Below are 21,745 nucleotides of genomic sequence, written 5' to 3' on the forward strand. Positions count from 1 at the left end.
GTTGGGCTAGCACGCTCGCTTCTTTCCACGATAATCGATCGTACAGCTTCCGGGTGTGTTTTCCTGGCAGTAGGGCATCTACTCGTTTGGAATGTCTGCCTACGTTCTCCGGCAAACATTGACTGGCTGTGACTTGGTATCGTGCAATGTGCAGGGTATGATACAGTAGCTTGCAAAATCGCCTTGCGCTTTCACACACACTCTTTCTTTCCAGAACCCGAGTGCCAAGACCACTCTAACCGCATAAAGCTAGCCTGAAGATTATCCCTTATCTGTATATCCGACGTAGTATTGTATTAACACGTAACAAGGTTCATTTCAGGTTTGCTAACTTTAGTGATTAGTTGATTTTCGTTTTCCCATGAATCACCTTTTATTATTTGAAGAATGGCTGTTTGACCAAACCATGTACAAAGGAGTTTGTGAACGAACAGTGACTGGATCAAGTATGTACCACTGTCGAGGTGAAGCATAGAAACACATTGTCTATGATCTCAACTTCCATTACATAAAAGCTGTATGTCTCTGCGTGCTTTCTGAGACGCTAGTCAACCAGGATGTTCTTCATCAAGCGTTCTCTCTCGTACCGCAACCACATACTTAAGTAGCCCTACAGCCAAGTTGATCTGCCCGTTGGATTGATACACCCCTACGAGCGTATACTGAGACGCCAGTTGATCAGAATAATGTTATTGTATCCAACCAAGTTGACAATGGTTTGTGTGTTAGACGGATGTCGAGTCTTTTGTTATTTTTCATGACCTTTTAGTTTTCATTATTAGGGTTTCTATTTATGGAGGAGCTTGTTACAGGCTCAATTTTGAACAAAAGAATCTGCAACAAAGCATGGAGCTCCCATGGGTTATTTATCATAGGCGAGATTTAACTTTTATTGTCTTCCGAGGTTTAATAAAGAGCCTTTTACGCCCGAGTCTCTAGGCTGCTTCCTCCGAGTCGTATCATCAAGGCTCCTCCACCTGGGCAAAGATACTATCCCAACATATAAATATCAGCCTCTGTACTGAACAATATCATTATTAGTATACTGTCGACCTTCAACGAGCTCCAAGGCTCCATCGGTCTTCAGTATCCAATTCTTCTTTCTTTGAATCATGTCTCACTTTCAGGTTTCCGATTTCAGGAAAGCCTGTAGGGAGTTTACAGTGCTCGCAAATAGGTGGATAGAGATCTTATCCGACGATCCTTTTCCCCATTCCGATCTCATCAGATCGATAGCCACAAGCATGGATATATGGAGAGGCACTTTTACTATGTGCTCAGAGGCTTTACCAGGAGCTGTGAACTCTCGTGAATTACACGCCCGATTGAAAGAAATAATCATGGCGCTTATTGAGGTGGGGGAGTATATTAGGGCAGCAGCAGCCGGTACCACGGTCATTCGTATGCTGAATGAAATTATCGCTCTCATTGAGCAAGTTCAGCTTTTGCGCGCTTTGCAAATTTAAACCCCTTCTTCGGCTTATCGCACTTAGGAAACACTTAGGAAGCAAACAACAACCGGAGTATCAAGACCCTAGGAATATGCTAACGATAAAATGAGTTATATCCCACAATTTAATAGGTTGTTTCTACTCATTTTAATTATTATTTCCCCTTGTAATGAGTACTGCTAGCCTCTAATATGCCAATAAATTAAGCATAGATCAGTATAAACTTGATTTGCTCGCTTGACACTTTCATGTATCCTCCTCTTTGATTGTTTTCGGGTTACACCCCGGCACAGGATACTTCGCTCTCCAGTAATGCCTCCACATACTCTTTACGATATGGAATTTCTCCCAGCCCCCTAGTGGCTCTCCCGCAAGTTGATTCATATTCACAGGGATCCTGTCGTCGCAGGGAATCAAAGATCTGAAAACTTCACAAAGCAGACCTTGATCCATGATACATCGGGATAAGAGGCTTGCATTTTCCCAATGACCTGGGCTGCCAACCTCGATGGCAGTTTTGAATGCAAATGACCAAAGACTTTCATGTGTAACTTGGATTGGAATGAGAGGGCCGACACCCCGAGAGAGGAATTCTTCAAGAATGACAGTAGATTGACCCTTTCGAATATGGCATTCAAAAAGATACTGACCCTTGGGATTGACGCTGTAGATGTCAGCCCCGGTCTAGAAGTAACCGGACCATCCCTATCTTCGGTGGATCCTGCTCTGGAATATCAAACATGCAAGCCGGCCAACCGACAAAGAAAAATGCCGCCTCTAGCATGGTAACATGCCGTATGGGCGGAAATTCTGGCGAAGCATCTACCACATCTGCGGCTAATTCTGCGTTTCCAGGTGGATCTGCGTCTGATTCCGAATCCGACCTCCACCCAGAATCCTCCGGCGTGCCAGATAATCGGTAATGCGTATTGACATCAAAGCCATTATCCAAAAAGAGGTTCACTATATCGAGGTGATTATATCTTGTAGCTTCAACAAGAATATTCCCCCAACTTAGATTATTCGAGTCAAGAACATGCCCCCTGTCTAGCAGAAATTTGAAGACATCAACGCTGCCTATAATTGCTGCCTCTCGGAATATCACCTCAAATCTGCATGAGCCACCGATTCCTTTTGTCTGGTGCTTAAAGGAAGGGATCCTAAGTTCATTCAAGAAGTCTTCGAGCAGGGCAAAATTATCATTACCCGTAGCTTGCTCGCACAAGAATCGGCGGTCCATAGGTCCAGATAATGCAAAAGCATTCTTTTCTAGGAGATACCACGTAAATTGAATATCTTCTCCAGAATTAGCAAGACTGTCACGGGTCAATTCCTTGGACAGGGTCCATAGCTTGGGACCGACACGTTCCAATAATAGATCCCTTTCGCTATCACAAAGCCTACATGGCTCAAAAATATCGTCAAGTATAAGGCAAGGCACGGAGGGGCCATGTGTCTCCAGCATTTGAGCCAAAAATTCGGGTTTGAGGCCAGTTTTGGGATACTCTTTAGTTCCTCTTTTGAGCAGACGATGAACCATGTCCTCTCGATATATAATGGAGTCAAACTGCTTTAGACATCCAAGTTTGAGGAGGGTAATATCCTGCACATTGATGCTCTACCATGGGATCGGCGCCCGCATCAAGCAATACCTCAACTGCGTCTGGTGACCAGTGTTCGACCATGCGCCAAAGTAAGGGACTTCCAAATCCACTTGGCGCATTGATATCACACTCCGGTCCTTCAACGATGGATTTCAAGAAAGAAGGTGGGCAAGCTCGAGATATCTGAGGGATAATAGCCGAATTCGAGGGCCAAATATAGCCGAGTCTGTTTGGTGGGGCGGCAACATCAAGAAGGTATTGGATAACATCACAATGACCCCCTCTGATTGCATTAAGAAAGGGTGAATTGTTGGAGAAAGATAGCGACATATCTATCCCGAGCTACCATAGACCTCAACGAGGAGGCGAGAAATATTCAAGTGCCCATTGGCCATAGCAACATCAAAAGGCACGAACTGATTTCGTGGCTGATGCAATAGCATGGATTCCTTCCCATGGGGAAACCCCGCTCCTGCGGCGAACATCCTGCACAAAGCGTCGGCGTTTCCACTTGCTGCGATCCGTTCTAGGCCACGAGGAGAACAGTCCAATGCGTAGCGGCCGTAGAGCCTGGGATCTGCCACTTGCCATAGACGATGGTATGTCTGTGAAATGGAATTCACATCGGATGCGTAGTACAGATATTGAATGATATCAATGAGAGTTTCGTTTGGGAGGCTAGCAAAATTGGGCATTGTGGCCCCTGACAGTTCAAGTTGAAATACGAGAAGTTGATGGATACAAACACGGCAACAATACGAGCCACATATGCCTTGAAGAGCTTTTCCCTACCGGTTGTTTATTTAGTTTGGCACGCCTCGCGATACTACTGCTACAAGTGTAGCCACGCCAAGTTGTGTATTATTGCTGTTCCCAGGGAGCCTGATGCCCTCCCTTTTCTGCCATTTCTCTCTGTGATTGATTTTGAAGAAAAAAAAAACAAAAAAGAAAAAAGAATTCGTAGGTGTGTTCACTTCCCTAATATTCGTATTCGTATTACCGACTCCACCGAAAAATAAAACATGACATAATCCAGATGACTAATCGATTAACGACGCGCCGAGTTTTCTCGCCGCACAGCCTTTCTCGTCCTTTCTCTTCTCCAACTTACTTACAAAACACGGTCTCCATCATACCCTTGCGCTTGGACATTATTCCATCCAGCAAATTTTAGAACGAGACCCAGAACGACGTGCTCGTACTAATCCCGACTCTTGATCTGGGATGGTTCTGCCTTCCCCTATACAATTGTTGGGTTCGCTTTGGAGCATACACCCCTTTTTGGGAAACTTTGAAGGTTGTTCATTCCAATCAAACTGGAGGTCATGAACCTTGAGTCATTTTGGAATTGAACAACCATTGGGCTGATTATTGAGAAGATTACACATGCTTGCAATAATCAACCCCGCCATTGTCGCCCCTTCGCTCTCCGAGTCATTTGTCGTACTCTTGCAGAATGTGATGTTTTTTCCGCTTGATGCCCGGCAACTTACTCAGAGAGGGAGGCTGCATACACAACCAGAAAGCGCCATGCTAGTATTCGCATGAATTTACTAACACAGGTCCTCACCACTGTAGCCCTCGTCGCCGACATCTGCACCCCAGCCTTCCCCCATCCGCCTGCGCATTTTCATTTTCTTGGCAGATTCGAAGCCTTGTCCATCTATTTCTCAATGATAGTTGAGGTCAAAATCTTGCCAAAAGCGAGACCTCACAGTTGGACAAGATCCATCTGGAGACTCCCTCGTGTTACGTCCGCTCCTCTACATGGGGCTGTGCGTGCCAAAGAAGGGAGGTACATTCCTTCAATAATTCTACGATGTGGTTAGAAACGTGTTCCTGACCGCCCGGTCTCTCGTGGTAGCCGAGTCGAAGCTCGCATTCCCTTGAGGGATGTGGAATGCAGGTAGAATTGAGATCGACAATGGTCTTCAAGCCTTGCTCGACTTTAACATAGATAATATCAAAGCATTTCTCCGAATTGAATTCCGTGAATCTTGTATGTATCGCTTCTGTAGTAGAGTGGTGTTCGAATGTCTGATAACTGAGTATTGTTGACTTGATCCCCGAGCCCGATTATGATGTTGATCAAGTAAAAATGGATACGGGCAGAACCTCCGATTGGAATGTGACATCCACGAATCCAGTCTTCTAATCCTTCCCATCGGATCTCTTCTCTCACCCTGGCGGTTTTGACTGGATCAAGTCCCCCCTTGCGCAGCAGATCGATTAATGTGCATAGGCTAAGGCTACCCGAGTCGGTATCTGGCTTAAGCGCAAAGATGCACACGCAGAACAAGATTGGCCCCCCATCTCCCGAAGGATCATTCTTCTTCGCGAATCACAGGGGAAAAGGCAATGCAATGTTTACGCGGTCCATAGCAAAAATACCGCGGAAAGACGCATGATAGCACCCAAATGCTCCTCACACCCTGGACCCCCTCATCCCGCCCCCCCTGTAACTATGTCCCATTCCTGTTCAAAACTGCGACAACAGGGAGAGAAGGGGTTGGATATAAACCTGCCATGTCTTCCACTGTCGCCCGCGTTGGCTGATCTTTGCTTTGATTCTATTCTTCTTTCTATCCTTGAAGACCATTACTTATCAGGCTATACACTCGTTTAAATTCTCACCTGAACATACTGTCTTTCTCTGGGTCTACATTTTCAAACACATACCTCATACACAATGACTCGTCTCAACCTCTCTTTCGTCGCCGCCTTCTTGGTCCTGGCTACCTGCGCTGTGTCTGCGCCCGCTGGCACCAAGCGTGACGAGGGCCACAGCTTCGGACTTGCCAAGGCTCTTAACGGCCTGGAGGTATGAACTTCCTCAAAGACAATTTATATTGGTCCACTGACAATAATTTTCAGGCCCTGCCCAAGATCATGGAGGGTCTTGATAACAAAGACGCCAACGGCAAGAAGAACGAGGCCGCTAAGCCCCCTGCTGTTGACAACTCCGAGAAGGCCAAGGCAGAGGACAAGGGCGAGGCAGAGGACAAGGGTGAGGCAGAGCACCCCACTGCGGCTGGAGATGAAAAGAAGGTCGCCGAGGACTCAGCCCCGACTCCCACTGATAAGAACCTCTACTCTGGCAACTTCGCTAGCGCCACCCCGAAGAGCTCTGTCCACCCGACCTCGAAGCCCAATGCCCTCGGCGCTCTCCCCATTGTTGGTGGTATTCTGGGCGGTACCGGCGGTACTCTATAGATCACCAAGGCTCTAGTCTCGTTGATTTATGGTCAAAAGAAAGAGTCTAGCTACCAGGGTCTGCAATATTAATATATTCGGCGAACACGGGGGTGGTTTTGCTTTTATTTATGTTCTGTCCTTTGTTGTCTCGGACCTTTGATAGTACATCGTGAGCTGATCTTGAACTTGGTAGCGGGCCCATCCTGCTATTCTGAATTCATATTCGACTTTCGAATGAATAATGAAGTACTCGATAGTCCAACTGAAATATTGTCCAAAAGTTTTGTAATATCTATTTGCATCTGATGCTTGGCCGAAGTGAACTTAAGATTTCTGTCACTATTAATCAGTTCATGGGTATATTAAATCAGCTAATCCATTCGCCACAACGCAAATCAATGAGACAATGGGCCGAGATGGGAAGCACCATTCATGGATCGTTTCTGAGCGATCAGCTCTTCCCTTGCCCAGCCTTCTGTTGTCCTTCATAGAGTCCGGTATAATAGCCGGCAAAGTACCAAGACATCATCAGGCGTTTCAAATTTTCATCTTGAACTAGAAACTCGGTTAGTATATTGATTCATGGAGTAAAAATCCAATACGATACTAACCATTAGCCATGACCGCTTCTGGCATTGGCATAGTAGGACCAGCTGGAGGTGCCGGGTTTTGAGCCGAAGATGAGGTTAGCTCGGCATAAGCAGGCTTCTGAGGACCAATTGATTGATCCTGGCTATCCTGTAGGGACAAAATTCAGCAACCGCAAATATAGACCAAGCATCGCAGATCAACACATACCTGGGGCTCATATTCGGCTTCGGCTTCGAGGGTCAGTCCTGCACCCTCCGTTCCCTCCATAGTTTCGTCTTCGTTCATGTCGACATCCTTGGTAATACCAGCATCCTCAGCCTCTCTTAGGACATCATCCACGTTCTCCCCTTTGGCGTGAATGCTGTGATAGAGCTGTCCTCCCGGTCAGATAAAGATCACGTGAGTTAGAGAGCAAAACACACCTGGTACTCTTCAACGGCCTCATCCCAAGACCGTACAAGGGCAGAATCATCCCATATCTCCTCATGGCTCAATGAATCATTTTTAAACTTCCCCATGGCCGATTCCCTGAAAATTAGAGCATCGCAAAGGGAAGAGAGAGCTTGGGACGCTGCAGGGCGATGCGAATGCGACGGCTGTGGGGGCTGACCGCCTTGGCGCAAATCAGCGAAAAAAAAAAGTTCGGCCAGACGCCGCTTGTTTCCAGCCTTCAATTCTCATCACATCTCTCCAAAAATGGCCCCCGATAAGAAGGATAAGAAGCGCAAGGGTATGTCTGATGCTTCAATTAATACCGTTTTCTTTTTTGTTCCCCCCCCTAACGTGTCAAACAGCCCCCGCCGTCAGCGAGCCGCCTACCAAAAAGACCAAGAAGGTCGAGGCCAAACCCGCCGAGGCTTCCAAGGATGATACTCCCAAGTCGATTCTGAAGAAGAACGAGAAGAAGGCTGCCGATAAGACTAAGAAGACCACCGTCGACGCCGCCCCGAAGACCAATGGCCAATCTGTTCGTCAGGCCAAGCCTCGCAAGCGCGCTGCTGATTTCCTGAGCGACAACGAGGAGACTGCTCCCGCCCCCGCTGAGAAGAAGTCCGCCGGTAACAAGAAGTCCAAGAAGGAGGAACCCGTATCTGCTGCCGCCAAGAAGGGCACTCCCAAGGCCAAGAAGGTCGAGGCAGTGGTTGAAGAGTCTGACGAGTCCGACGATGAGGATTTCTCTATCGATCCTGCCGCCTCCGACGACAGCGAGGAGGAAGAGGAGGACATTGAGGAGGAGGAAGAGGAGGATGACGAGGCCGAGGATGACCAGACTGCTGCCCTTATCAAGGGCTTCGAGAGCAGTGGTGACGAGGACGAGTCTGGAGATGAGGGCTTCGAGTCCGGCAAGCCGGTCCCCAAGATCCCAGACTCCAAAAAGGTCAAGCAAAAGCTCTTGAAGAAGCAGAAGAAGAACGCCGGCACCAACGAGGAGCCTGGTACCGTCTACATTGGGTAAGCCATCATTCTGCATCTACATCTACGAATGACCACTAACATCCTCGTCTTCTAGTCGCATTCCCCACGGTTTCTACGAGCACGAAATGCGCGCCTACTTCACCCAATTCGGCGAGATCACCCGTCTCCGTCTCTCTCGCAACCGTATCACCGGTCGCTCCAAGCACTACGCCTTCGTTGAGTTCAGCTCTGTCACTGTCGCCAAGATCGTCGCCGAGACCATGGACAACTACCTCATGTACGGCCACATCCTGAAGTGCAAGTTCGTTCCTGCCGAGTCCCTCCACCCCGAGATCTGGAAGGGCGCCAACCGCCGCTTCAAGAAGACCCCCTGGAACCGCATTGAGAAGAAGCGTCTCGAACGTGGCAAGACCCGTGACCAGTGGACCGACCGCATTGCCAAGGAGCAGAAGAAGCGTCTTTCCAAGGCCAAGAAGCTCAAGGAGCTTGGTTACGAGTTCAATCTGCCCCAGCTCAAGGCTGTGGAGGATGTTCCTATTCAGGAGCCTAAGGCTATCGAGGCTGCTGAGACCACCGAGACTCCCGCCGCCGCCGAAGAGCCTGTGAAGGCCGTTGAGCCCGCCCCTGCCGCCAAAGAAGATACCCCCAAGAAGGCTAAGAAGGGCAAGAAGGTGGAGCAAGAGGCTAAGGAGGCTGTGACGGAATCGCCTGCTGCTGAGCCCAAGAAGAAGGCCAAGAAGGCTGGCAAGACTAAGACCAAGGCGTAATCGGTGTACAAAAATGTTTTTTCTCATGTATCTCTTTTCAATAACCTGTTCATGCATCGTTAGGGTCAATGATCATCAATATATTTATCTGGAATTCGACTATTTTTAGATCAAGACTTTCTATCTGCCGTCCGTACTTATTCCACTAAAAAATAGTTACTACTAGTAGTGAGCTTGAAGGATCCAACAGAAGTTTTGTCTATCCGTGGAGCGTGCATAATATGAAGGAAAGAGGGATTGTGGGCCACTGGACCCTGGCTCGAAATTCGTATTGCAAAGAGACTCAGTAGTTCGGTTTCAGAAACCAAGCATGCAATAAATAGTTTTGAAGGGTTAAGCGCTGAACCCAACCGCCGAGCGGGGATACCCCAGCAGCCCTCATGCAGGATGGGAAGGAAAGCCGCCCAGTAGAATAAGTGGCACCTAGGCAGTTTCACCTGAGTATTTTTTTTATGACTTGGTGTCAACAAAGTCATGGAGGTATCAGGCCTAAACAGCCTTGCAATGGTGATAAGGCTGGGAGCGGATGTAAATTCCCCTTCTTCCTGGGGGTCATGGCATGACAAGACCTCAACGTTCCTTTGCATTTTGCTGTTAGAATAATCAACTCCCAAATGGTCAAAGTTTTGTTGAATGCAGGAGCAACATGTGGCACGAATACGCCGTGGGGCTGGTCGCTATTACCAAGAGATCGCCGAGTGGCTGCAGCATATCGAGGCGCTAGAAAGAGATAGATGATACCAGTTCAATGCATTTTTATTGATATCGCCATCACTAGCAACCAAAAATCGCAAGATAAGGGTCGAGATTAAGAAGCTTATGTCTTACTTCAACTAACACTGTTCCACTACTGACATAGTACCTTGCCCGGAGTTCTTTGGGGCATTCAAGTTGGTTTGCGAGATTTTAGTTATCCGGTTTGTACTAGATCTGTATATACTGCTATGATAAATGGTTTGTCTCTGGCCACATGTATTGACTTTTATTTTTGACAAGATATCACAACGAACGGTTTCTGACTAGCTTATCGAACTATAACACCCAGGCATTATTTTTCCATATAATAAGCTAAATCCTCACCTCTAGCGTCCCTAAGAGTCAGCCCATTACCCATAAACCGGAAACGGTTTCGACTATTGTAAGAGATGTCGAAATCTTCGGTCCGGAAACTGTCAAGGATTTCCTTGTAGTGTGGAACACTTCCAGCATACATTGCTGTGACCTTCCCATCCACCTTGTTGTTTTTGAACCACGAACGGCAGCCACCTGTCCAGACAGTCCTCTTGTGGAACTCCTGCGAGTAAACATTGTAGTCGTTCATTGCTGCTTCATTGATAACTATGGACCTTTTTTTTAAAATAAAAATAAAAATTAGATATTTGCAAAGATAAAACGTCAGATAATCTGGGGTCTATACTCACCTGATGTCTTCGGTTGCAATCTTCTCGCACCATCTCAGAACCCAATCAGCCGTAAAGTTTATAGCTGATAACAAACTCCCATGAGCCACTGGACAGTTAGGTCCATTGAAGATGAAGAAGTTCGGCATGTTCTTGGTGCACAGGCCAAAGTAGGCCTCTGGTGTATCTTGCCACTGATCCCTGAGATTTATTCCATGGTTTCCAACCATATCCCAAGGAGGAGTAAAGCTGACATCAAATCCCGTAGCACAAACAATGATATCGAACTCTTTCTCGGACCCTCCACTAACAATGCCTCTTTCTGTGACTCTCTCGATCGGGTTGTATTCGATACTAACGTTAGGTTCTTGCAGAGCCTCGAGGTACCCATCTCCGGGCGAAAGGCGCCGACAACCAACCTTGAAATCAGGAATAAGATTGGCGCAAAGTTCAGGATTGTTCTTGAGACGTTCTTGCATTTGTTTCCGGGTATATTCACCGATAGCGGCCTGCTCGGGACTGTCTGCCAGCAGGGTGTAGAAGAACTTGTTGAATTCATGCTCAATGTTCTTTCTGAGTTTGAACAACTCATCTGGATTTTCACGGAATTTTCTCTTTTGTTCTTCCGAGTAACTGAAGTTCTTCCCTTCTGGGGTGAACTGTGCTGCAAAGTTCGGCGTGATCCAGGTAGGCGAGCGTATGTAAGTGAAAATACTGCGGCTCTTGGGCTGCATCTCAGGTAACATCTGAATTGCAGAAGACCCGTTGCCAATAATAGCCACATTCTTGCCCTCCCAATTCAGGGATTGGTTCCAGTTGGCACTATGAACAAGCGTGCCAGTGAATGAATGCAGTCTTTCTAGTTCTGGCCAGCGCCACTGATTCAAGATACCAGAGCCATTGATTAGGACATCCGCTTCTGATTCAGTGACACTACCCCCCTTGTCCACTTTGATTTTCCAGGTTGCAGTCAAGTCGTTCCAGTAGGTCGAAACGACTTTGGAGTTGAAAGATACCCTCTCATCAAGGTGGTGCTTCTTCGTGGTCTGTTTGATGTACTTCCAAATTTCTGCCCCGGATGCATAGAAAGACGACCAGTCGGGGTTTGGTTCGAACGGAAATGTGTAGATATGGGCTGGGACCTGGTTGGACTCGGTTAGATTCATACTATGTTACGAGTTTCGAGGGACAACTGTACATCACAGCCAACACCGGGATACCGATTCTCATACCAAGTGCCCCCCACTTCAGGGTTCTTTTCATAGATTGTCAAGTTGATAAATTCATTCAACTTGTGGTGTTTCCATTTGTATGCCAGCATAAGCCCAGAGAACCCTGCTCCGACACACACGACTTTGATCTTGCGGGGGCTGAAGACAGGTGCTTCGCGAACAGGCACCCAATTCGGAGAAACAGAACTATTAGTGACATTGTTCACAGAGGTAGCAGTCGATTTGCCACCAGATAAATTGGTTTCGATCACCATCTTGAATGTGAAGTAAAAGTCGAAATATAGAGAGTTGTTTGAGTTATACTGTCCTTTTTTCCCTTCACACGATACAATGGCCTCCAGGGAACCAAAACGCCCATTTATAGCCAGTTACTTACGATCCTATATGGCTTTCGGAATATGTCGATAGTTGACGATTGGAAACTCCTAGTTCTTCGGGGTCGGATAACTTTCGGGTAGCCTCCACATCCCCATAACTCCGCAATGTTGCCCCAACAAGTTGTCCCGCAATCCCCGGATTGTAATTGAACCAATCTTCTGAGAGTAATGGTTAATCGGAAACAAGCTCGTCTAGGTAAAGAGCAATTTACTTGCACTTAACTATATTGATACTTAGACCATAACCCACAAAAAAGTCAATATCGCCACTATTCAAGAGTTTCTAATTTCAGTATAGGATAACCAAAATTGTCTACAATATCTGTCGCTGTACACTTTATTGATTATATCTGTACTTGTTTCGCCCTCCAGGGCTCTTAGCGATTGATTGGATCTACACATGCGGAAAGTGAACAACGAATTTGCAGACTTCGAGAGCCCCTGGCCAAATTAAATATCACGTGAAATCTGTAGTTCCGTACGGTATAAAAACGTCATCGATCTTAAAAGGTCAAAAGGTTTACAAACTAAATGTTGTAATACACATACTACACGCCATCTGTGAAATGCAAATAGAACATGCGGGGGCAGTTGATTGGGTTATCGGAGACCCATCGGAAAACATCCCATAGGATCCGTCATCGGATAGCTGCCAAACTTTGTCATCGGAATATGACGTGTACGCCCACTCTGGAGCACCTTATACTTCTGCACCATAGGGGGAGAGCGATACTGAATTCCGAACCGAGGAGTCTATCGTAACCACATTGCAATAATGAGTGCCTCCGCATAGAAATCGGCATTTGGTATCTTATCGGGAAGGAGTCACATAAATATGACAATACTATTCCATGATCTCGTTTAACAAGTGCTCTCAAGCCACGCAACAAATAACGAATCGCTGGGAACGAACCTTCGTTTAATAGTACAAATTGATTATGGCTGTATACTCTGAATCCTGGTTACAAGTAAGTTCTGCTTCGCATCAGGTTAGGTTTATCTAATATTCCTATCCAGCTTGAAACCGCATCCGGTGGAAGAGTCGCGTTATCAGGAAATGCATCGGAGATGCGACAGCAATTTGCAGGGCTTTTTGCGGATCTCTCTCCGAATTACCCACCTGCTACAGACGTATTATCGATTATAGAGGGAGCCCATGAGTCTATCAAATACCGAGTGTATATTCCAAAGAACACTACCCCCGACAAGCTTCTCCCTATTGGTATATACACACACGGTGGTGGCTTTTTATTGGGGGATCTGGAAACGGAGGATTTCATTTGCCGGGAACTTGTCGAACAGACCAATACGATCATCGTTAGTGTTGATTATCGTTTATCGCCCAATCACCATTATCCGGCTCAGTTGAGCGACACTATCAAAATCCTTGAATGGGTGCGTGCCATTAAATCTATCCTTTTCCTGATGATAATTTAGTAACCAGTATCCACAGGCGAATTCCAACGCTAGGTCATTTGGCGGGGATGCAGACCAGTTCTTTACTATAGGAACTTCTGCTGGTGCCTCACTGGCCCTCATAAGCGCACGAGAAATTGTCTCGGGCAGAACCTCAGTGAATCCTGAATGCTTGAGGGGGGTAGTGGCAATAAGTCCTTTCACTGCCCACCCAGACTATATTCCTCAGGAGTATCGATCGGATTATACCTCTTATGATGAGCTCGGAGACACGGCACCTGTTATTAGCCGCGCAGTCATGTCCAAGCTCTTTCGGTATGCTAATATGGATCCGCGAGACCCCGGGCCATTTCTCTTACTAGATAAAAGTAATCTCCACCGGTTTCCGCCTGTCTATATAGCTACAGCCAGCTGTGATCCTCTTCGTGATGATGGTCAAGTCTTTGCATCTGCACTTAGAGAAGCAGGTGTGACTGTTCGTGAGCGCATTTACCAAGGATTGCCTCATTGCCTATGGTTTTTCAGTACCCTTCCTGAGTGGGCTGAATTCATCCACGACACTGTTGCCGCAATCCAGTTCATTGTTGGAACGTCAAAGGCAACCAAATGAATGACAGACCCAAATTCGTTATGCAAGCAAGCCCCTTGGATTAAATAAAATTATCCAAAAATTTGTAGTTACGTGGGTCCTCGACTCGGTTATTTGTAGCGCATCCGAATGCTATATAAGGTTAATGCGGGGAAGTCCCGGGCTAACTTACTGGCTCCCCCCGTTCCTATGATTCCAACCGCTCGCCACCTGAATTTGTGCCAGGCAATGATACTACGAAAGATTCTACTCCTACGGCCTTATGAATAGCACAGAAAATAATAGACTTCCCCGATGCGGGCGAAGACAGGCCTGCGAAAATTGCAGACGGCGCAAAGAGCGATGCGATGGGCAACGACCCTGCAGTCGGTGTTATGAGCGTGGCGTCGACATGGAATGTGCCCAACGAAATCGCTCCCGTAGTCCTCTATTGCACCAGCATGTCCTGACGTTATCTCCACCTCCACGCCATGATCGGAGGAGCTCTGAATGGCCTGGGCCTTGTGGCGACTCAAACGACAGTGCCCCTGCCGGCGAATCAATACCCTCGCCAACGATCTTGGGGCCAACAGTTGGGGGAAGCTCTTCATTCATTCGCGATCGCTATGGCGAGTACATTCACGTTGGGCAATCCTCTAATTTGTGGTTTGTGCAAGCTCTCCGGGATTCAATACGGGGTGCCTTGGCGTCATGTTCCTTTGCGAATGACCCCAGCGAATGTGATTTGGTTGATGATGACCCATACCAACCTGTGGATTGGATAAGGGACAACGTAATTCCTCAGCCACCCAGTGAAGAAGACGCTCGGTATTGTATTCGATGGTATGCAACTGCCACAAATTGCGTCTTCGATCTTTATTCTCGTGAGAAACTTATCGAAGATATCATCCCGTGGCTTTCAGCTCCGAACTCCTCCGACAGCAGAAGCTGCATAAACTATCTCGTCCTCGCTATTGGAGCACAGTGTGGTCCTCAGGATCTGGAGGAAAAATCTAATTCCTATTTTACACATGGCCGGCATCTGGCGATGTCGTATTTCTTTGAGACACCCAGCATTACCACCGTGCAGATATACTCTTTACTCGCCATGTATCTTCTGAACTCGTCTCGCCGAAATGCTGCCAGTATGCATCTCGGTGTTGCCGTTCGCACTGCCTATGCACTAGGCATTCACCGATCTGATATTGCTGCCCGATTCTCCGCAGAAGAGGAATCTTTTCGAGAGCGAGTATGGAGAGTTCTGCGGGTACTCGATCTGTTTTTAAGCACTACTTTAGGTCACGGTCCTTCCACCTCCGAGACTCGAGATACCGGATCGCAAAGAGGGTATTCGGCATCGAATGACCTTTGCTACATCTTTGAAAGGATTCTTTGTGAGGTCTATGACAAGCAAGAGCTACCATCTAGCGCCTTACAACGCGTGAGCAAGCATCATCGAGAGTGGGCAACTCGATTCCACAACGGCCTTCACGTCGATCATATTTCTGCTGATGAATACATTGACGCTGAATCTGGCCAAAAAGCGCCCAATATCGGCCTTTATCATCTCAAAGCGGCATACTACTGGACAGTTATGCTTGTCTCGCTGCCATACATGTTGGAACTGATCAAGAGTCGCATCTCCATATTCAATAAACCATTTTCACCAACTTCCGCGAACCTGTGGTTCGAGGCATTGCCTCAACATGACACAATGCTAGCGCGCGCCGCGGTAAATTCCGCCGTCTTGACAATCGATCTCCTGAGGGGCTTATTACATGCGAAGGAAATTCCTAAGAGACTTCCTTACATTGTCAACGAGATCTTCACCTCATCATTACTGCTTGGAGCAAGCTTTTTTGCAGATCTGGATTTTGTGTTTCCTGTGAAGGAGGCACTTCTCACAGCTGAAAAATTACTGAATCGCTTTGTGCAACATGACTCACTGGCAAGGCGAGAACTTTCTATCGTTCAGAGTCTTCACAGTGCATGCAATGATTTTGTGAAGCAGCGACAGGACCGCTGGTTGGAGCACCAAAGAATCCTGGTTCAAGGATTGTTTGGTGATATCAAGACTTGCAAGCAGAATCGTCGAACCTCTGAATCTTCGCGTTCTCCAGTGCACACTCTTTATTTACGGGAAACGGGTCTGGGCACGCGACATGTACATGACAACTTTGTGGACTCGGAACCGATACAACCTCCGGCGGACTCTCAATATGAAATAAATTCCATGTGGGATGATCTATTTGGAGACGATGCCCCGGCTCAGATTTATGGATTGGAAACACAACAAGCCGAGACAGGAGATCAGCCAATGGAGCTTTCGTCACTGCTTCCATTTAATTCTCCCGATGTCTCCGAAGGTCTGTCGTCGGGGGCTGTCCTGTGATCTCACTACCATATTTTCAATACTTCAGCTCAATACCCTATACTCGATTGCATGTTTTGACAAGCTAGGTTTGTTGGACATGTTGAGTATTGTAGTAGGGATTTCGCGTGCAGCCTAATGCTGCAAGGACATTCTGGCCTCTCCTGTATAAAAGGAACACACAGAAGACAACTATTCTACTCGCTTCTAATCCGACGTCAGTTTCTTCATTCGCATTTCAAGGTTATTGGTCACCATCGGCGGCATACTGAGATGCCTTAAGCCTAGGGCTGGAGAGTGGGTCAGCCCGGGTCAAAAAATTCGGCCGTCAACGATCATCATATTCTATGAGATCTCAGCAGAGATCAAGATACAACGTAGCGATCAAGGAAAGGAAGTAGTAGCGGTTCGACGAAAGTAATAGCTTGTTGCTTGAGGAGAGACAGGAAGAAGAAGAGACGAAAGCTAGATACAGCTGTAGGCAGTGGAAGCCTAAGTACAGTGGTGTTGCAAAAGTTTGAAACCCTCTTGTTCATCGCCCTGTTTTGCCTGTAGATGACATCCATGTAAGGTATCAACAATGGTAACGACCTAGCTGGCGAAAAAGAAGAGAGGGAAGCATGTCGCGATTGCTGTATATAAATGGTAGGCGGTGTGATGGGCCGCGTGATATCAAAACGTGACCCAGGCAACCCTGGACATCCACTTTGTTACACTTCGAGAGCAAAGGTGAATGCAATCGATCTCCACCCACTTGCTGAGAGCAAGAAAAAAGTTGGACTCGCCGGGAATCGAACCCGGGACCTCTCGCATGCGAAGCGAGCATTATACCCCTAAACCACAAGCCCGTGCGTGATGTTGGAATTGGCTTTTTGATCTCACGAGACTGAGGCAGTTGAACCAAAGCACTGTGTGCCCAATCATGTGACATGACCCAAGCTAACCCAAGTAGTCCTAGCGATCACATGACAGCTAGCACATAAGAAAAAAAATATGGCCGAACCCACCAAAGCTTCTCCTTCCTCCCAACTCCTCGCTCAAAGGATCGCATTCAAAGCTCACACACAAAAAAGGAAGATGCTCTCTTCTTTTTTTACACAAAAACTCGCTTTGGGGAAAGTCCCGGACAACCTGCACTTTGATTTTCGGATCGGAGTTAGTCCAAGCCAGGCATTGCGGAAACGCGCCGCCATAGAAGCAATTCGATAGCGGCTTATTGCCCTATCCCATCCCGACTGCGTCCATCGTCCGACAGTTCTCTTCTTCGTGAGGGGGTACTGGTTATAATGGGGTGGTGGGCTCGTGTCGGAGGGGGGGAAGGGGGATTTCGATCTCTCTTGTATCGGGTTGCCTTTCGTCGTGGTTCGATAGTCATGCGATTGCCCCTTGTTCTTCACTTCGATGTGACGGGGGTAACTCAATGGGGCTCATTCTTGAGGCGAGGAGTTCTGACACCTTTTAAGTCTGTAGCTTATGGCAAAGCGGTGCTGAGATTGATGTTGGTCTCGGTGCAGAAACCCTGTCGAAGGGGTCGGACTTTTTTCAACACTCCGTTGTCTTCTTACTCTCTTTTGAAGAGTCTTCGCCATGAGCTTTTGTTCTTGTTCGCGGGATGATATACCAATCATAGAGTCAAGCCCCGAGATCCCCAAGAGGGATCCTTGACGAGAAACGATTTAAAAATATCTGATGAACATTTACAACTCACTTCTTGTGAAGAGACATTTGAGCTGTCTGGAGTTTATATAGTATCTATTATTATACCAATTGAATTTTTCATTATGCCTAAATCAAATGATTCTTAAATGCAATAGCTATGCAATACTCATAACAACGTAGGATTTGAGAAAATGATTCCCCGACTCGGAGTCCATTCCCAATATAAGTACACCATACACCCATACATAGAAATCATAACCCGCAGGTACTTACTTACTGCACCTTTTCCGCCGTCTTTAATCCAGTTCCTCCGCCTTCAAGTTTGTTTCAGCCCCAGCACCAGCAGCCTCCTGCTTCTGTTGCTTTTGCTGCTTCGGCGCCAGAGCCTGCGCAATCACAGCCCCAAGAATCTCACCCACAACCGCAATCGTGCTGGCGCACACATTACTCCAAACCTGAATACTAACGTGACCGATCGGAGCGCGCGGAAACGAGAGCACCCATTCAACATAGTAAGGGAACCAGTCCGGTGGCAGGGCGAAGACGGGGGTCTTGGAGTACCAGAATTGGAGAAAGATCTTGAGACCGGTTGTGCTGAGCCAGCGGGCAATTTTGACGGCCCAGTCGAAGGAGGATTTTTGGGATGAGACTGCTTTGTCTGTTGGAGAGTGATGTTAGCTTTTGAGATATTTCTCTTCCATTTTTATTTCCTCTCTCGCCTGTGCGATTGCTTGATTTGATTCTCCCGGGTATTGGGGTTAGGATTGAATAGAATAGAGAACACGTACTCATCGCTTCGTACTCCTCCATGCTCTTATCATGTCTTCTCCGGAGCTTGGCCCACTTCGCGAACTCGTCCTGTGAGCTGGTATTGTTCATCTCGCGCTTGAGCTGGACAGCCTCTTGCTTCTTGCGCTGCTGCTCACGGGCCTTTCTCGAGGTCGAGGTTGGGAGTTTGAGGTAGAGGTGCCATAGCTATGCGAAGGGTGTTAGTTAGCCTGGAGAAGCTTTCGGGGCGGCGGTACGACGGGAAGAGTGAACGTTGATGAGTAGAGAGGATTTAAACTCTCCTACTCTCGTTCCATGTAGACGTACCAAGCTGTCGATTGTGGTCGCGCCGATCGTGTTGACCAGGTAGATTGCGACGTGCACGAAGAGCACCGTAAAGATGAGCGACAGCATGGCGGCGTTGGTTGCGGGGACAGCGGACCGGGATGCAAAGTCGATGGGAGTGGCTAGAGAAGCCGGAAGCGAGAGCGCGGTGTCGCAGAGGGCGTTGGTGTTGTGTGGTGGGAGGTCGCAAGTAGGTTGATGGGTTCGGCGAGGGGTTAATGATGGACAGTTGACACTCCGCCGCGGCCGTAATGGGCTTTCCGCCTTGGATGGTTCCAGACATCACCACATCACATCACATCGCATCTTCCTCCTTCCACCACCACTTTCTCGCCTTTCTCTTTCTTGTTCACTTCGACTTGGATACACTACAAAGAGAGAAGATCATGAACCATAACAATATCTACCATTACATAACTCCCCAATGACGACTCCCGAGGACGCATTCCATGTACTCGCCGACCTTTTCACTTCAAGAGGCAATGACGTCCTAGATATCGACACTACCCTCTCAACTCTAGAAGCGCCATTCATAAAACATGGCACCTCGATCGGAGTCACCAAGAAATGCCTGGTGCAGGCCTTTACAGTCTCCCGACAGCTCTTTATCAAGCATTTAATGCCCATGACCTCGACCGACTTCGAGGCGGAGGTTTCCAATTCGAACCAGAGCACCGAATTGAAGGTGCCAAAGCAAATAATCACGGAGATCATGTTATTATTTGATTCTGAACATCTCACCGCGTGCAACTGGCGCAAGAAATGGCTGCTGGCAGCTATTTCGCGCGACAATGAGACCAGCCAAGCCACCTCTTCATCGGAAAAGATCTTGGAGACAGAGCTCACGCTCATGCAAACATATCAAGGCTCGCCATTAAGTCGACATACCAAATCTCCCACCCTTTGGTCTCACCGTTTATGGGTACTAGATGTCTTGACTAGGCTGCGCAGGCCTACGGTATCGACTCTATTAAAGCGCGAACGGGCAGAACTCGATATTGTGCTTCGTGCCGGGGTGTTACATCCGAAGAACTTTTATGCCTTTACATATATGCGGAGGCTGCATTCTTATATTACAGATATCAGCAAAGACCAGGGCGACGCAGATGCGGATGCCGACCAGATGGAACGCGCCGCGGCGAGTTTGGTGGACCCGACGCTGACATGGTGTCTGTCTCACCCGCGGGATATATCCGGCTGGATGTTCGCAATGTACTTGCTCAGCAGAGTGCAGATGCAGATCTTCGTTCCGGCACGGTGAGACGGGTTCTTCGATTCGCGCTGAAAATTGGGTGGGAAGGGGAGAGTCTGTGGACGTTTATTGATCAGGCGACTCGACAATTCGGTCTGGAGTCTGTGATTAGTGAGACTTTCTCCGATGGGACAAGGCCCTCGCGGTCTTTGGCAAAATGGCCATGGCGCAACCGACTCTCACAAGCACAAGCATACTGGGCGGCGGCAGCAGCAGCAGCATCTGGCGCAAGAGATGATCAACACTGATCGACATCCTCCACTCGATAGATTTTGGAAATGTCAAAAATATCTAGATATATAAGAAAGAAAGAAAAAGAAAACCCAATCTATTTCACAATATTCGTGACTCGTATGAACAGTATATTCGCTATGTTTCTGGGGTAAAAAGTATGGTGTATGCTGGTATGTAAAACGCCGTTGCTAACTCCTCGCTAGTCGCAGGCATGAAGCCAAAGAAGGGTGCCAATGGATATGAACACCATTACGCTCGTCGCCGTTCCAATCCTGCGCATTCGGCGTGAGCGAACTGTTCAATGCAATGCGCTTGATTATGTGTTCGGCCCCAGTCTTCCAAAACTGGGGCGTGGCGGACCGCGGAATTGGAGGGTAGGCGACGACAAGCGTAGAGGGAGGGAGAGGAGGGAGTTAGGACAGGTTATTTCTTTTTCCCACCAGCTGCTGCTTCAGCTGCTCTTTTCTCGTCGGCTGGATGAGTAGAAACCAGGTTAGATTCTATTTCCATTTCTTTGTTGAGGCTCGGCCTGAAGTTGGGAGGACTCACCCTTCTTCTGCTTCTCGCGCATGATGGTCGCGGCGTCCTCCTTGGTCTTCTGGTACTCAGTTCCACTCATGGTGTTCTTTCCTTTCTGGGAGGAGTCAGCGAGGGGCAATAGGAAGTATAGATATTGATTGCATCGGGGGAAGACGAACCGCGGCGTTGGCCTTCTTTTGGGCCTTGGCCCGATCGGTATCGCGCTGATTACCCCGCGTCATGGTGGATTCCAAAAAGGATTGTGGATGGAGAGGAGGGGCGTGTTAGTGGAGGAGGGGGGACTGGAGATTGGAGATCGGAGGCAGGTGGAGGAGAAAGGGAGAAAAAAAGAAAACGAGGAGGGGCGGGGGCGGCGTTTATCGTGAGATTTTGGAGGGGCGAATCATCTTTCGACATTACTCAGAGAGTTAGGGTCAAGGTCAACTTGCGCCATGGCCGAAGCCCAATGATCATGTTAATTACGGAGTACCCTAGGGTGATTTAATAATTATTTGAATTTCTTTGGGTTGTGGTTTTAATTGCCGAAATGAAGGAGCTAGTTACTCTGCAGCACGAACTC

The 21,745-nt window shown here is 47.7% G+C and overlaps 10 protein-coding genes across 10 annotated transcripts; 5 read left to right on the top strand and 5 right to left on the bottom strand.

Annotated features, from left to right (window-relative positions):
• Positions 1-2,124: 2,124 nt before the first annotated feature.
• Positions 2,125-2,991, bottom strand: N7509_003639 (ankyrin repeat-containing domain protein; the record flags this gene model as incomplete). Its single annotated transcript, XM_056628276.1, has 1 exon — positions 2,125-2,991. The coding sequence occupies one exon, from the start codon at positions 2,989-2,991 to the stop codon at positions 2,125-2,127; it is 867 nt and encodes a 288-aa protein (XP_056491010.1).
• Positions 2,992-5,744: 2,753 nt separating this feature from the next.
• On the top strand, positions 5,745-6,268 carry N7509_003640 (uncharacterized protein; the record flags this gene model as incomplete). The annotated part of the gene is made up of 2 exons (XM_056628277.1): positions 5,745-5,876; positions 5,930-6,268. The coding sequence occupies 2 exons, from the start codon at positions 5,745-5,747 to the stop codon at positions 6,266-6,268; spliced, it is 471 nt and encodes a 156-aa protein (XP_056491011.1).
• A 433-nt stretch (positions 6,269-6,701) lies between these two features.
• On the bottom strand, positions 6,702-7,359 carry N7509_003641 (uncharacterized protein; the record flags this gene model as incomplete). The annotated part of the gene is made up of 4 exons (XM_056628278.1): positions 6,702-6,805; positions 6,862-6,988; positions 7,049-7,213; positions 7,264-7,359. The coding sequence occupies 4 exons, from the start codon at positions 7,357-7,359 to the stop codon at positions 6,702-6,704; spliced, it is 492 nt and encodes a 163-aa protein (XP_056491012.1).
• Positions 7,360-7,537: 178 nt separating this feature from the next.
• Positions 7,538-9,024, top strand: N7509_003642 (RNA-binding protein; the record flags this gene model as incomplete). The annotated part of the gene is made up of 3 exons (XM_056628279.1): positions 7,538-7,571; positions 7,636-8,293; positions 8,352-9,024. The coding sequence occupies 3 exons, from the start codon at positions 7,538-7,540 to the stop codon at positions 9,022-9,024; spliced, it is 1,365 nt and encodes a 454-aa protein (XP_056491013.1).
• A 1,048-nt stretch (positions 9,025-10,072) lies between these two features.
• Positions 10,073-11,910, bottom strand: N7509_003643 (flavin-containing monooxygenase; the record flags this gene model as incomplete). The annotated part of the gene is made up of 3 exons (XM_056628280.1): positions 10,073-10,370; positions 10,446-11,566; positions 11,623-11,910. 3 exons carry the CDS (start codon positions 11,908-11,910, stop codon positions 10,073-10,075), a joined length of 1,707 nt encoding a protein of 568 aa, XP_056491014.1.
• Positions 11,911-12,971: 1,061 nt separating this feature from the next.
• Positions 12,972-14,059, top strand: N7509_003644 (alpha/beta hydrolase; the record flags this gene model as incomplete). Its single annotated transcript, XM_056628281.1, has 4 exons — positions 12,972-13,001; positions 13,051-13,428; positions 13,487-13,764; positions 13,861-14,059. The coding sequence occupies 4 exons, from the start codon at positions 12,972-12,974 to the stop codon at positions 14,057-14,059; spliced, it is 885 nt and encodes a 294-aa protein (XP_056491015.1).
• A 370-nt stretch (positions 14,060-14,429) lies between these two features.
• Positions 14,430-16,409, top strand: N7509_003645 (fungal specific transcription factor domain-containing protein; the record flags this gene model as incomplete). Its single annotated transcript, XM_056628282.1, has 1 exon — positions 14,430-16,409. One exon carries the CDS (start codon positions 14,430-14,432, stop codon positions 16,407-16,409), a length of 1,980 nt encoding a protein of 659 aa, XP_056491016.1.
• Positions 16,410-18,343: 1,934 nt separating this feature from the next.
• On the bottom strand, positions 18,344-19,229 carry N7509_003646 (guided entry of tail-anchored proteins factor 1; the record flags this gene model as incomplete). Its single annotated transcript, XM_056628283.1, has 3 exons — positions 18,344-18,705; positions 18,836-19,022; positions 19,143-19,229. 3 exons carry the CDS (start codon positions 19,227-19,229, stop codon positions 18,344-18,346), a joined length of 636 nt encoding a protein of 211 aa, XP_056491017.1.
• A 355-nt stretch (positions 19,230-19,584) lies between these two features.
• On the top strand, positions 19,585-20,421 carry N7509_003647 (uncharacterized protein; the record flags this gene model as incomplete). The annotated part of the gene is made up of 1 exon (XM_056628284.1): positions 19,585-20,421. One exon carries the CDS (start codon positions 19,585-19,587, stop codon positions 20,419-20,421), a length of 837 nt encoding a protein of 278 aa, XP_056491018.1.
• A 648-nt stretch (positions 20,422-21,069) lies between these two features.
• On the bottom strand, positions 21,070-21,407 carry N7509_003648 (4F5 domain protein; the record flags this gene model as incomplete). Its single annotated transcript, XM_056628285.1, has 3 exons — positions 21,070-21,119; positions 21,196-21,280; positions 21,345-21,407. The coding sequence occupies 3 exons, from the start codon at positions 21,405-21,407 to the stop codon at positions 21,070-21,072; spliced, it is 198 nt and encodes a 65-aa protein (XP_056491019.1).
• Positions 21,408-21,745: the final 338 nt, after the last annotated feature.

This window comes from Penicillium cosmopolitanum, assembly GCF_028827165.1.
Source record: "Penicillium cosmopolitanum strain IBT 29677 chromosome Unknown utg000005l:1.0-4006212.0:1.0-4009387.0, whole genome shotgun sequence".
NCBI classification, from domain to species: domain Eukaryota; kingdom Fungi; phylum Ascomycota; class Eurotiomycetes; order Eurotiales; family Aspergillaceae; genus Penicillium; species Penicillium cosmopolitanum.